Source organism: Anomaloglossus baeobatrachus, chromosome 2 (assembly GCF_048569485.1).
Source record: "Anomaloglossus baeobatrachus isolate aAnoBae1 chromosome 2, aAnoBae1.hap1, whole genome shotgun sequence".
In the NCBI taxonomy this organism is placed as follows: Eukaryota; Metazoa; Chordata; class Amphibia; order Anura; family Aromobatidae; genus Anomaloglossus; species Anomaloglossus baeobatrachus.
In genome coordinates this window covers 309,459,657-309,474,310 of record NC_134354.1, presented here as the reverse complement: position 1 = coordinate 309,474,310, position 14,654 = coordinate 309,459,657, and the positions used below count along the sequence as shown (strand labels likewise).

Sequence of the window (14,654 nt, the reverse complement as noted above, 5' to 3'; positions counted from 1 at the left end):
CCAGCACTGCATCAAACATTTGAATATAAGAGCAGAAAAGTAAGAGCAATGTCCAGTGCCCCCTAGTTCAAACCGCCAAGGGGATACCACCACTGTAATCAGTGTTAGGTATAGATGTTGTAGCCTCCATAGTGACAGAGATCTTCCTTGTCCAGGTAGCCTAACAGAACAACAGACAGGAGAAAACAACAAAGGGGATAACTTGCTTTACGTCTCCTGTCCTGGCGGAGAAACATAGCCATTCAAGGCGGAGATATTGACGGAAGAAAAATACAATCCTGGGTATAACTGAATCCACTCAGTGGCCTCATCCGGGGTGGAAAAAAAACAATGATTTGCCCTCGAGAATAATGCGGAGATGAGCAGGGTAGACCATTGAGTACAGGATGTTACGCTCCTTAAGTGACTTTTTAAAATACAGAAACCAGGCTCTTTGCATCTGAAGATCCAGTGAAAAGTCAGGAAAGATTGAAATCATAGCATTATCATACTTGAGCAGGCCCCTCTACCTGGCCAGACGCAGAGCTGTATCCCTATCCTTGCAGTTAGGAAGCCGTGCCAAGAAGGGTCATAGGGGTTGCTCCAGGTGGTAGAGGTCATGTGGGAATTCTATGGGCTCTTTCCACTGCAAAGGTTGCGGAAAAGTCATTACCCAGATTGTTTTTGGACCATTCCTTGAGAAACTGCTCGGGTTGCTGGCCCTCCGACTGCTCCGGGAGACCTATAACACGGATGTTCTTGCGGTGGATCCTATTTTCAAGGTCACCCGCTTTCTATCTCCAGGCGTTAATGGACCCCGCCACCTTAGTTAGTTTAATGGACATGGGAGTTACTGTATCTTCAATGTGGAATATCCTGGACTTGGCCTCTGTAATGTGGCCCCTCAAAGCCTGTAGGTATTGCCGAAGTAACCCCATCTCAGGAGTGCACCTCCTCTGATAGTTATGCCTTGCATAGAGATATGGCTTGAAGCAGCTGTTCAGAGACTTGTTAAAGGGTCAGGTCCTTCTCCCCTGCTCCCCACTATCAGGAGGGTGAGATCTGCGACTGTCCATACTCTAAGCTGGGGTGGAGTAATTGCCTTTGGACCATGATGTGTCCGGGGGTTCACCCCTGGCAAACTCTTTCAACTTATCGGCTGCTCTGGCATTTTTAGCAGGACACATGGCTCATGCTGCAAAGGAATGGAACTAAGATGTAGCAATGTCCCTTTAAGAGCGGATCCGTGTTCCTGTCCCAATAGCCGACAGGGGGGGTGGGGGGGCTAAGTTTTTGTTTCAGGGGCACAACATAGAGGCCAGGACCCAGACCCCATGTAATGCTATATTCCAGCAAAGCAAGTCGTTAGGGGGTAAAGTCCCTGCCCCTCTTTTATAATCCAGCAGAGGAGGGAGAAATACTCTGTTAGGTGTTGCAGACCAGCCAGCTATATCCCCCTAGAGATAATGCAGTCCTGCTCCCAGTGGACCATACCCACTTATCCAGGGTTCGCACCCCAGGTCTGTACTCAAGTGTTTTTGATCCCATACACAGGGAGAGAAGAGGGCAGGATAGGGAGGAGAAGATGGCCGATAGCGTGGGGCACAGACTGGGGAGAGGACGCAGGGCCTGTTTTTCAGGGCACTCACCGCTGTGATCTCCATCCTCCGGTGCCTGGTGCAGTGATGTTGGGTCCTCCACTGTGTCTCTGCAGCCACAGGGAGGAAAGAGGGAGTGCTCTGGTGTGTCCGGAGGCTCCCTCATAGTGCGCTCCCAGGATGGCCGCCGATCCACGCTGAGGAGGATCTGTTTCTCCATCTGGATGATTTCAGGGTAGCCCCGTCAGGTCGGAGCTTACTGGCCTGCTCCTCGGAAGCCCAGGGGATTCCCCCCACACAGGAGACCACCGCCGGGGACAGGAGAGACCGCGTACCAGGAGGATTTTTTCAGGATTGATTCAGGATACTGGGAACTCAGTCTCCATGCAGCCGCTCTTCATGCTACATCGCTCCGCCCACAGTCAGGTAAGATTTTGGCCCATATTCCCATATATTATGAACTCTGAGCTTTAGTTCGTTTCATAAATTTTCTATTAGATTCAGGAAAGGCGATTGGCTGGGCCATTCTAACAACCTTATTTTCTTTCTCTGAAACCAAAGGAGAGTTTCCTTGGCTGTGTGTTTGAGATCATTATCTTGCTGAAATGTCCACACTAGTTTCATCTTCATAATCCTGGTGGAAAGCCTCAGATTTTTATCAAGAATCTCGTTACATTGTCCATTCATCCTTCCTGCAATTACATGAAGTTTGCCAATGCATTATGTTAAAAAACGGACCCACACCTTGATGTTCTTAAACTTCCCTGTTGTATGGCATTTTTGGAGTGAAATGCAGTGCCTTTTGGTCTCTAAACATGGTGTGTGTGTGTGTGTGTGTGTGTGTGTGTGTGTGTGTGTGTGTGTGTTATGGCATCCAAAAAGTTAAATTTTGGCCTTATCTCATCAGACTATATTCTCCCAGTATTTCACAATTTTGTGTAAGGGGTACTTCTCACATAGCGAGATCGCTAGCGAGATCGCTGCTGAGTCACGCTTTTTGTGACGCACCAGTGACCTCATTAGCGATCTCGCTGTGTGTGACACTGAGCAGCAACCTAGCCCCTGCTGTGAAATCGCTGCTCGTTACACACAGTGCTGGTCCATTTTTTGGACGTTGCTCTCCCGCTATGAAGCACACATTGCTGTGTTTGACAGCGAGAGAGCAACGATCTGAATGTGCAGGGAGCAGGGAGCCGGCTTCTGACAGCTGCGGACGCTCGTAACTAAGGTAAACATCGGGTAACTAAGCAAAGCGCTTTGCTTGGTTACCCGATATTTACCTTAGTTACTAGCGTCCGTCGCTCTCAGGCTGCCAGTGCCAACTCCCTGCTCGCGTAGCCAGAGTATACATCGGGTAAATAAGCAAAGTGGTTTGCTTATTAACCCAATGTGTAGTCTGGCTACGAGTACAAGGAGGAGGCGCTAAGCGGTGTGCGCTGGTAACCAAGGTAAATATCGGGTAACCAAGCGAAGCATTTTGCTTGGTTACCCGATATTTACCTTAGTTACCAAGCGCAGCATCGCTTCTACACGTCGCTGGTGGCTGGGGGCTGGTCACTGGTGAGATCTGCCTGATTGACAGCTCACCAGCGACCATGTAGTGATGCACCAGCGATCCTGACCAGGTCATATCGTGGTCGGAATCGCTGGTACGTCGTTTAGTGAGATGGTACCCTAAGAGTATGTGAACCATTTCTGTATCTTTGGCAGATAAAACACAGGAAAATGAAGGAGTGAAATCTGCAGCAAAGAGGCTGAAAGAAAATAAATGCTGCATATTTATTTCTACACCAATGCTGCGAAGAGAAAATACTCAACTTGAGCATTTAGTTTTTGTGACACATCTGCACATAAACACATCAACAAATGTGATAAAAAAAAAAAATCCCAGTGTTTATGAAAATGTTTTTTCATGATACATTGCACTTTCTGATAGTGGTAAAGTCAGGACAATATTTGTTGTGTTTATTTGTGAAAATATAAAAAACAGTAAATATTTTGCATTTTTCAAACTTTGAATTTTTACGCCCTTACAGAGTGAAGTGACAAAATAATTAAGAACTAATATTTACAACATATCTACTTAACATTTCATGATTTTTTTTATTTTTTTGTGAGGAAGTTAGAAGGGTTAAAAATGTATCAGTAATTTCTCATTTTTCCAACAAAATTTACAAAAACATTATTTTTTTTAGCAACCACATTACATTTGAAGTGACTTTGAGAGGCTTATGTGACAGAAAATATCGAAAAGTGACACCATTCTAAAAACTGCACCGCTCAAAGTGCTTAAAACGTATTCAATAAGTTTATTAACCGGTTTAGGTGCTTTATGGGAATTAAAGCAAAGTAGAAAGGAAATAATAATTTTAGCTTTCTGTACCAGTGTTCATTTAACCACAAAATGTTCATTTTCACAAGGGTAACAAGAGAAAATACACAATAGAATTTGTTGTGCAATTTCTCCCCAGTATGCAGATACCCCATATGTGGTTAAAAAAAAAACAACCAAAAAAAAACCAGCTAGTGTTTGGGCAAACAGCAGAGCTTGGAAAGGAAAAAGCAGCATTTGACTTTTGGAATGCAAAATTGACTAAAATAGATAATGAACGCCATGTCGAGTTTGCAGAGCCCCTGATGTGCCTAAATGGTGGAAACACCCCAAACGTGGTCCTGTTCTGGAAACTAGACCCCTCAAGAAAATTTAATAGAAATGTAGTGAGCACCTTGAAGCCTCCAGGTGCTTCACAGATTTTTAAACGTTGAGCCGTAAAAATCTAAAAATCACATTTTCCCCACAAAAATGTTGCTTTAGCCGCAATTTTTTTTTTATTTCCACAAAGGTATCAGGAGAAAATACACTGTACAATTTATTGTGCAATTTCTCCTGAGTACGCCGATACCCCATATGTGGTGAAAACTACTGTGTGTGCATGGCAGGGATTAGAAGGGAAGGAATGTTATTTGAGTGCAGATTTGACAAGAATAGAAAATTGCAGGCCCCATATTGCATTGCAAGAGCTGCTATGGTGCCATAACAACAGAAACCACCCACATATGACCTCATTTTGCAAAGCACACCTCTTGAGGAATTCGTTTAGGGGTGTAGTGAGCATTTTAAACCCACAAATGATCTACAGAAATGTGTAAGGCTATGTGCGCATGTTGCGTAAATACATGCAGTTACGCTCCGCTTTGTAGCACAGCGTAACTGCAAGCGTCCTGCGTCCCCTGCACAGTCTATGGAGATTGTGCAGGGGCCGTGCGCACGTGGCGTCTTAGAGCGCAGCGCTTCGGCTACTGCCCGAAGCGCTGCGTTCTAAGAAGTGACATGTCACTTCTTCCGTGCGCTTTGCCGGCAGCTCCTGCTCTGTCTATGGCAGGAGCTGCAGGCAGAGCGCATGGAATCGGCTTTTTTTTTTCTCTACGGACATTTTCTGCAGCGATTTGAAGCGCACGTGTGCTCTTCAGATCGCTGCAGAAATTTCTGCAGGGCTAGTACGCAACGTGCGCACATAGCCTAACATTGGGATACAGAAATTACAATTTTTTTACACTAAAATGTTGTAATCTCCAGTTTTTAATTTTCAAAAGGGCTATTAGTAGGAAATAGAAAGCCATGCTACTTTTCCAGAGCCTTTGTGCTACCAATAACTTGGACAACCCCCATATTTCTGTTAACAGGTGATGCAGCCAAGTAAAGACTTGGTGTTTTTTTTGGGTTGAGTTGAAGCTTTTATTGGTGGCATTTTGAGGTACAAAGCGATTTTAATTAGTTCACATGTATCAGGTGCTCTACGCTGAGCAATTACACTGGGGGTTCCATCTAAATATCCGAAACACATGATTTCGATAAAGTCCCAGATGGATCCATTCACTAATAAGGCGGTCAATTACTCTGTTTAAAGGTGTCAAGCTTATCAGAGGTGCACAGAAGGACACCGCTAAATCATAGGTCAGACACAGTTCACTGTGTCTTCATCTGCCACATTATAGTGAATCTTCCGTCAAAAGTATAGATGGGCGAACTCTAGGTTCAGTGTTCGTACCAAACACAGACTTTTTATATAAAAAAAAACCCCACCAAAACAACAGTTCAGATTTGGAGTTTGCGTGCTTTACGTATGCAAACCACTCGTGCGAATATCGCTGTGCTTCGTTACACTCGGTGCTCAGCCCAGTGCGAGCCGCTTGCAGTGTTTGGACAGCTCACACTGGGGGTAACAACAGCCATATCAGATGTAGTGTGCACCCCAACAAAAATAAAAATGGAAAAACCCCATCCACCGTCCCCTAGAAGGGTTCGGTTTTTGGTTCGTTGCATGTTTGGGCAGAGACCCGAACTGCACAATTAGTGACTTCCATTGGGTTTCAGGTGAAGTGCGGATCCTACACCGAACTTTAGGCTGGAAACACATCTAGGCGAGTAAAATCGGTCCGACTGGGCTGAAAAATACTCGGCTGATTTTAGTTCACGTTAGGTGCGAGTGCAACGCAAGTGCGATGCTTTTTTTTAATAAATTAATGATTTTACTAGCGTGTGTAATGCGTGTGTAATGCGTATTTTTTACTATGTCATCTGCCATTCAGCACTGCTACATGGCCGCTGACAGCAGACACAGACAGCCATGCAGCAGAGCTTAATGGCAGATGACAGCAGACACAGACAGAGACGCACAATCAGAATGAACTCGGGTGAACTTCACCCGACTTCATTGTCATGCTGCGGCTCTGTGTGTGCCGCGTCCTGATTAGCGGTCACCCGTGAAGGACTCACCGGTGACCGCTAATCTCCTGAGTGACTGAAGTTAGCAGCCCTCTCTCATACTCACCGATCCCCGGTGCGGCGCTGCATGGCGTTCACACTGCTGCGGCGGCTTTTACTATTTTGAAAAAGCCGGCCGCTCATTAAACAATCTTGTATTCCCTGCTTTCCCCGCCCACAGGCGCCTATGATTGGTTGCAGTGAGACACGCCTCCACGCTGAGTGACAGGTGTCTCACTGCAACCAATCACAGCAGCCGGTGGGCGGGTCTATACTGTGCAGTGAAATAAATAATTAAAAAAAATGGCGTGCAGTCCCCCCCAATTTTAATACCAGCCAGATAAAGCCATACGGCTGAAGGCTGGTATTCTCAGGATGGGGAGCTCCACGTTATGGGGAGCCCCCCAGCCTAACAATATCAGTCAGCAGCCGCCCAGAATTGCCGCCTACATTAGATGCGACAGTTCTGGGACTGTACCCGGCTCTTCCCGATTTACCCTGGTGCGTTGGCAAATCGGGGTAATAAGGAGTTAATGGCAGCCCATAGCTGCCACTAAATCCTAGATTAATCATGTCAGGCGTCTATGAGACACCTTCCATGATTAATCTGTAAATTACAGTAAATAAACACACACACACATGAAAAAATCATTTATTAGAAATAAAAAACACAAACAAATTCCCTCATTACCAATTTAATAAGCCCCAAAAAGCCCTCCATGTCCGGCATAATCCACGGACCTCCAGGGTCGCTTGAGCTGAATCATTCACTAACATTTGTCCGATTCCAATGCGAGATTTTCTCGCATTGCTCTACTGCGAGAAACTCGCAAGTGAGAAGCAGCCCTTAGATAAAGTCCGGATGAACCTGCCGAATCAAACTTCCACTGGTTTGCTCATCTCTACTCATGAGTTCTGTCTGAATCACATATTTCAGAGATTTACATGGAAAACCGGGTGTAAGTACTCAACATAGAGAGCATGCTATATGTGAGTCTGCCCGGTCTTTGGGAAGAATTATGAACAAATCAACAGCAGGTCAAGAAATGTTTATTTTTTACACTGTGAGGTATATGTAATTAGACAACTTTATTCTTCAAGTTGGTGCGATTATAGCAATACCAGATTTATATTGTTTTTTTTATCTTTGACTGGTATCACACACAAACTTTTTTTTTCCCCTAAAAAAAGTTTTTGTATTACCATATTTTGAGCACTATAATTTTTCTGTATTTCTGCCAAAAGAGTCATGTGAGGGTTGTTTTTGCGGGATGACTTGACATTTTTATTGTTACTATTTTCTGGGCCACAACAGTTTTTGATCGCTTTCTATTCTGAATTTTGGTTGGAAGAATAAACAAAAACAATCAATTTGGGAATCTATTTTTTTCTTTTTAAGCCATTCCGCGTATGGTAAAATTGATAAGACAGCTTCGGGTCAGTACAATTATAGTGATACCATATTAATATTTTTTTTTTATGTTTTTCTGGTTTTGCACAATAACGTTTATAGAAAGAAAAAATATTTTAGCATCACTATACTCAGAGCTATAACTTAATTTTCTGCTGATGGAGCCGTTTGATGGCTTGTTTTTTTGCAGTGCAAGATGATGTTTCCAGCAACACTTTGTTTACATTGGTCTTTTTGATCGCGTTTTATGCCACTTTTAGAGAGGCAATTTGATGAAATAGCATAGTTTTATACCACTTTTTTCCCACGGTGGTCACTGAAGGGGTTAAAAAACTGTGATAATTTTATAGATTGGATTGTTTCAGATGTGGTTACCAAAGATAAATATTTATTAGTTTATATTTTTTTACATAAATATACACATTTATTGGCATAATATTTTTTCAACATTTTTTCTTTGATTTTTAAAAAAAAAAAAAAAAAAAAAAATTAAAAACTTTTTTTTTTTTACTTATACCCTATATGAGAATTCAACTTTCATTACTCTAATCACTGCTATAATGCAATGCCATGCACATGCTCCTGCCTTGGTTTAAAAGGCTGGTCGTAACGGACTGACCCGGAGGTCATCATGATCAACTCGGGTTGCCATGGCAATGAGTGACCCTCAAGATGATGCCAATCGGACTCCCCATCCCTGCCTCTTAAATGTGGCTATTGATATTGAATGCGGAGTACAGGCACTGCTCCTGGTTGTAAGAGCTGGGCTTGGCTGTCATGTAAGCCAAGCTCCAGGAGGTGATCGCACATGCACGGTTAAATGCCCTTGCCAACATGTTTTTTGTTTAGCATTGGAGGCTTACATGGTGAGCATGCATACAAGGCCATGGAGGTTAAGTGCATTACCTATTGTTCTGTTTATAACAATTGTACCTACTGATAGAAGGTCTTTCTGCAGCTCTCTGTTGGACAACTCTTCTGATAATTATTTTCACTCCTCTGTCAGAAATCTTGCAGGGAGCAACTGATTGTAGGTGGTTTATGTTTTTTCCAATTCCGGATTATGACCCCAATAGTGCTTACTGGAACCTTAAAGGCCCCGTCACACTAAGCAACATCGCTAGCAACATCGCTGCTAGCGAACAACTTTTGTGACGTAGCAGCGATGTTGCTAGTGATGTCGCTGTGTGTGACATCCAGCAACAACCTGGCCCCTGCTGTGAGGTCGTTGGTTGTTGCTGAATGTCCTGGGCCATTTTTTAGTTGTTGCTGTCCCGCTGTGAAGCACAGATCGCTGTGTGTGACAGCGAGACAGCAACAACTAAATGTGCAGGCAGCAGGAGTCGGCTTCTGCGGACACTGGTAACCACAGTAAACATCGGGTAACCAAGAAGCCCTGTCCTTGGTTACCCGATATTTACCTTTGTTACCAGCCTCCACCGCTCTCACTGTCAGTGCCGGCTCCTGCTCTGTGCACATGTAGCTGCAGGACACATCGGGTTAATTAACCCGATGTGTGCTGTAGCTAGGAGAGCAGGGAGCCAGCGCTAAGCATTGTGCGCTGCTCCCTGCTCTGTGCACATTTAGCTCCAGTACACATCGGGTAATTAACCCGATGTGTGCTGTAACTAGGAGAGCAAGGAGCCAGCGCTAAGCGTTGTGCGCTGCTCCCTGCTCTGTGCAGCTGCACCCTGTACTCTATACCCTATATATGTACCCTGTGCAGCTGCACCCGGTGTGCGCTGCTCCCTGCTCTGTGCACATTTAGCTGCAGCACACATCGGGTAATTAACCCGATGTGTGCTGTAACTAGGAGAGCAGGGAGCCAGCGCTCAGTGTGCGCTGCTCCCTGCTCTCTGCACGTGTAGCTGCGTGCGCTGGTAACCAAGGTAAATATCGGGTTGGTTACCCGATATTTACCTTAGTTACCAAGCGCAGCATCTTCCACGCGGCGCTGGGGGCTGGTCACTGGTTGCTGGTGAGCTCACCAGCAACTCGTGTAGCGACGCTCCAGCGATCCCTGCCAGGTCAGGTTGCTGGTGGGATCGCTGGAGCGTCGCAGTGTGACATCTCACCAGCAACCTCCTATCGTTGTTGGGATCGCTGGTAAGTTGTTTAGTGTGACTGCACCTTAAGGCCCTGTGCGCACTGGAAAACGGAATTTTCTTAAGAAAATTCTGCAGGGTCTAAAAGATTACCGCACCCGTGGTAAAAAAAAACGCGGCAAACCGCACCCAAAAACCGCATGCAGTTTGCCGCGGTATTGTTCGCGGCTTTGCTGCGTGCGGGTTGGTACATGTGCTTTAATGCATTCAATGCAATAAAGCACATTGAAGAAAAAAAAAAAAAAGTAATTTCCTTCTGAGATAGATAGTAGATATATAAATAGATAAATAAACAGATAGAAGAATAGATAGAATAGATAGAGGGATAGATAGAGAACAGATCAATCAACAATCGACATGCTGCATTTCTCCCGAGCGGTAGTGTCTTCACATTACCGGCCGTGGGAAATGACCTGTGGTTACCTCTCTGCAGGCTCGTTGCAAGGCTGCATTCTGTACAGTGTCAGTTACGTACGGCTGGATGCCAGCATCGTAGGATCTCCTGGATTACGCCGGAGCTGTGCGTTTGGGAGGGGTTAATAAATGGGTGAAACAGGGGCTTTTTTGTGTTTTATTTAAAATAAAAAAATGTTCAGTGTGTGTTTATTCACTTTACTTACGGGTTGATCATTTCAGCTGTCTCATAGACGCTGCCATTATCAAGCCTGGACTTAGTGGCGGCGATCCGCTGCCATTAACTCATTATTACCCTGATTGCCACCGCATCACGGCAATCTGGAAGAGGCGGGACACTCCGGGACTGCCGCATAATGGATGCAACAGTCCCGGGGCAGCTGCGGGCTGATATTCTCGGCTGCAGGAGGAGGGGGGGGGGGGAGACATTAACCTTGGCCCTCGTCCTTCCCAGCCTGAGAAAATCGGGCCGCCACTGTGTGTTTACCTCGGCTGGATGGTAAAAATACGGCAGAGCCCGTGTGTTTTTTTTCTATATGTCCGTTTGATTTGTATGTGTATTCTATATGTCTGTGTGTGAGTGTGATATGTGTGTATTCTATGTCTGTGTCTGTGAAGCGTGTGTGTTTACTCTCTGCTCAGCTTCCTCTTCCTGTCATAATGAAATCAGTTCCCTGCAGGGCAGCGATGAACATTATGTCCCGAAAACGTAAAATACCGCAGGGAATAACGCAGGAAAACGCAATGATCCGCCCAGAATTTGCTACCTGCGTTATTCCCTGCGGGATTTCACGATTACATTGCAGTCAATGGAGTGAAATGCCGCAGCGACGTGCGGAAAAGAAGTGACATGCAATTGTATTTGCAGCAAAACATGCAGCTGTCAAAATCCGCATAGTGCACACAGCATTTTTTTTCCCCATAGGTTTTGCTGGTGAGATCTGCAGCGATGAACATAACATGCAGCGAAACATGCAGCCAAACCGCAGGAAATCCGTGTCAAAAAATGGCAAATGCGCACTGGGCCTAAGTAGTTTAGAAATTCTTCTGTAACCAATGCCATCAGTTTGTTTTCCAACAATAAGGTTGCCAAGGTTTAGATGACAGCTCACTGGTTTTACCCAACATGAGATGTTTCTTGTGTGGCACCTTGGTAATCAAACACTTTTTTGTTTTTTTTTTACAGGCCATCAGTTGAACCAACTGATATTTTTCACTAAGTGGAAAATTGCTTTCTAATTACAGGTAGATTTCAGGGGTCATTACTTTCCATGGCATTTTGCACCTCTCTTTCTTCATATGCTCAATACTTTTTTCTTGTGTCATTTTCATTATTACACATACATTTTTTGATGGACATCTACAGTTTGAAATCTTTGCCTGTGTGGATTGATTGGGCTGTTACTGACAACTGATGATAAATTCATGTCAATAGTGGTGACGTGTTCAATACTTATTACACTTGCTGTATATTAGGTAAAGACAAATATATCTACATTCAATGCTCAATTTAGTGAGCAGAACTTTCGGAATCCCGCCTCTTATGATGCTTGTGATCCTGCTGTAAGTAGTTAACTTAATAAAAGCTTCTAGGAAATACTGCAACCATGGATTAATAGAAGTAGACATGTCAATTCCTAATACAAAGCCTAAAGAAACAATGAAAAACTAATGATGGGGTATAATTCAATAAACTTCCTTTTGGTAGGTATGCATTTACAAATTGGTTAATTGCCCAGAATCACTGATTTTTTAGAGGTAGTCTATACAAATCTTATGTTGACATTGTGAAAACACCTGATGCACCACAAAGATCCATATTGATCCAAACATATTGTATTATTTGGATTACAATAAAAAAAATACATTTTTATTTTGTAAGCGAGCAGCTAGATACATTTCTATTTCTCTAACCTGATTTGAAGCATCAATGAACTTCACGCCCTTGTAACTAATGGACAAGGTAATCCTTGGAATTTTCTTCATATTCTCAGTGGACTTCTGTAAGTACATTCATTACATTAGTAAAGCACTCATTTCTGTAATACCAAGGAAGGATTTTATACTCAAATAAAGCATACCCTCATTTTAGCACAAGCATCTTGTGTGGATTCTGTCCCTCGAAGGTCTTTAATTAGCATTGATCCTAAATACTGTAAAGAGACGGGTAATTAACTTAAATTCACATATAGTATAAATTGTAGGGAAAGATATCAAGATTCTCAACTAGTTTCTGGAAAATCCCTTTTATATAGATAAAAAAATCATTAGATATGCATTAGAAGACGACAAACAAAATATACACACAAGTGTAAAAAAGTACAAGTACATAGAAAAGAAAAAACTGATGTTACATGTGTTAATTTTCCACCCTTTTCTGACCCACTGACATGGCTATTTTAGTCCAGTAGTATCTTCCTTGTAGGTCTGCATTTATAATTCAAAACCTGTAGTAGTCTAAGGATATGTGCACATATTGAGCATTTGGTTGCATCTCTTGGCATGAAAAAAACAGCCTGAAAAATTAGCATTTTTTATGTGTTTTCTGCATGCAATTTTCATTGCTTTCAATTATGAAAAAATCAGGCAAAAATTCAGAAAGAATTGACATGCTGCAGATATTTTCTGCACTAAATCTGCAAAGATAAAACACAACATGTACACTTCAGGTTTCTCATTTACTTTGCGGGCATAAGGATTTGCTTGCAGTTCTGTAACCAAACTACACTAAAAAAACGCATCACAAAATGTGATAAAAAAAGCACTGTGCACACAGCCTAACTGTACAATTTACTTTCAGATAGGGTTCACCGTATGTATATCATGTGAACCCATGATTTTGTTGCATATTGTTGGAGAAGTATCGTTACCTCCACACATCTATCTTAAAGGGAACCTGTCAGGTGCAATATGCATCCAGAACCACAAGCAGTTCTGGGTGCATATTGCAAATCTATGTCTAAAGGTACCGTCACACTAAGCAACATCGCTAGCAACATCGCTGCTGAGGCACAACTTGCTAGCAATGTTGCTTAAGGCAACGTCACACTAAGCAACATCGCTAGCAACATCGCTGCTAAGGGACAACTTTTGTGACGTAGCAGCGATGTTGCTAGCGATGTTGCGGTGTGTGACATCCAGCAACAACCTGGCCCCTGCTGTGAGGTCGTTGGTTGTTGCTGAATGTCCTAGGCCATTTTTTAGTTGTTGCTCTCCCGCTGTTGAACACACATAGCTATGTGTGACAGCGACAGAGCAACAACTAAATGTGCAGGCAGGAGGAGCCGGCTTCTGCGGACGCTGGTAACCACGGTAAACATCGGGTAACCAAGAAGCCCTTACCTTGGTTACCCGATATTTACCTTCGTTACCAGCGTCCGCCGCTCACAGCTGTCAGTGCCGGCTCCCTGCTCTCTGCACACGTAGCCACAGTACACATCGGGTAATTAACCCGATGTGTACTGTGGCTAGGAGTGCAGGCAACAGGGAGCCGGCAATGGCAGTGTGAGAGCGGCGGACGCTGGTAACGAAGGTAAATATCGCGTAACCAAGGTAAGCAAAATTGGTCAGAAGAGAGGTTTGACTGGCTCTGAAAAGTCCAAAATTGTGAGATGTCTTGCAGAAGGATGCAGTCTTGAAATTGCCAAACTTTGGAAGCGTGATCACCGAACAATCAAGCGTTTCATGGCAAATAGCCAACAGGGTTGCAAGAAGCGTGTTGGGCAAAAAAGGCGCGAAATAACTGCCCAAGAATTGAGGAAAATTAAGCGTGAAGCTGCCAAAATGCCATTTGCCACAAGTTTGGTCATATTTCAGAGCTGAAACGTTAGTGGAGCATCAAAAAGCACAAGGTGTGCAATACTCAGGGACATGGCCAAGGTAAGGAAGGCTGAAAAATGACCACCTTTGAACAAGAAATTTAAGATAAAACGTCAAGACTGAGCCAAGAAATATCTTAAGACTGATTTTTCAAAGGTTGTATGGACTGATGAAATGAGTGTGACTCTTGATGGGCCAGAGGCTGGATCAGTAAAGGGCAGAGAGCTCCACTCCGACTCAGATGCCAGCAAGGTGGAGCTGGGGTACTGGTATGGGCTGGTATCATCAAAGATGAACTTGTGGGACCTTTTCGGGTTGAGGATGGAGTGAAGCTCAACTCCCAGACCTACTACCAGTTTCTGGAAGACAACTTCTTCAAACAGTGGTACAGGAAGAAGTCAGTATAGTTCAAGAAAAACATGATTTTCATGCAGGACAATGCTCCATCACATGCATCCAACTACTCCACAACGTGGCTGGCCAGTAAAGGTCTAAAAGATGAAAAAATACTGACATGGCCCCCTTGTTCACCTGATCTGAACCCCATAGAGAACCTGTGGTCC

At 43.9% G+C, this 14,654-nt stretch overlaps 1 protein-coding gene across 7 annotated transcripts in view; it reads right to left on the bottom strand.

Moving 5' to 3' along the window:
* The window catches only part of ANKS1A (ankyrin repeat and sterile alpha motif domain containing 1A), a 568,529-nt gene that overhangs the window by 94,257 nt on the left and 459,618 nt on the right, over nucleotides 1-14,654 (bottom strand). For all 7 annotated transcript variants that reach the window (XM_075335878.1, XM_075335880.1, XM_075335884.1 and 4 more), the window contains 2 exons: nucleotides 12,354-12,425; nucleotides 12,187-12,273 (listed from right to left, as the gene is read on the bottom strand). In XM_075335878.1, coding sequence (XP_075191993.1) covers nucleotides 12,187-12,273; nucleotides 12,354-12,425 — 159 coding nt within the window. The remainder of the gene's footprint in view (nucleotides 1-12,186; nucleotides 12,274-12,353; nucleotides 12,426-14,654) is intronic.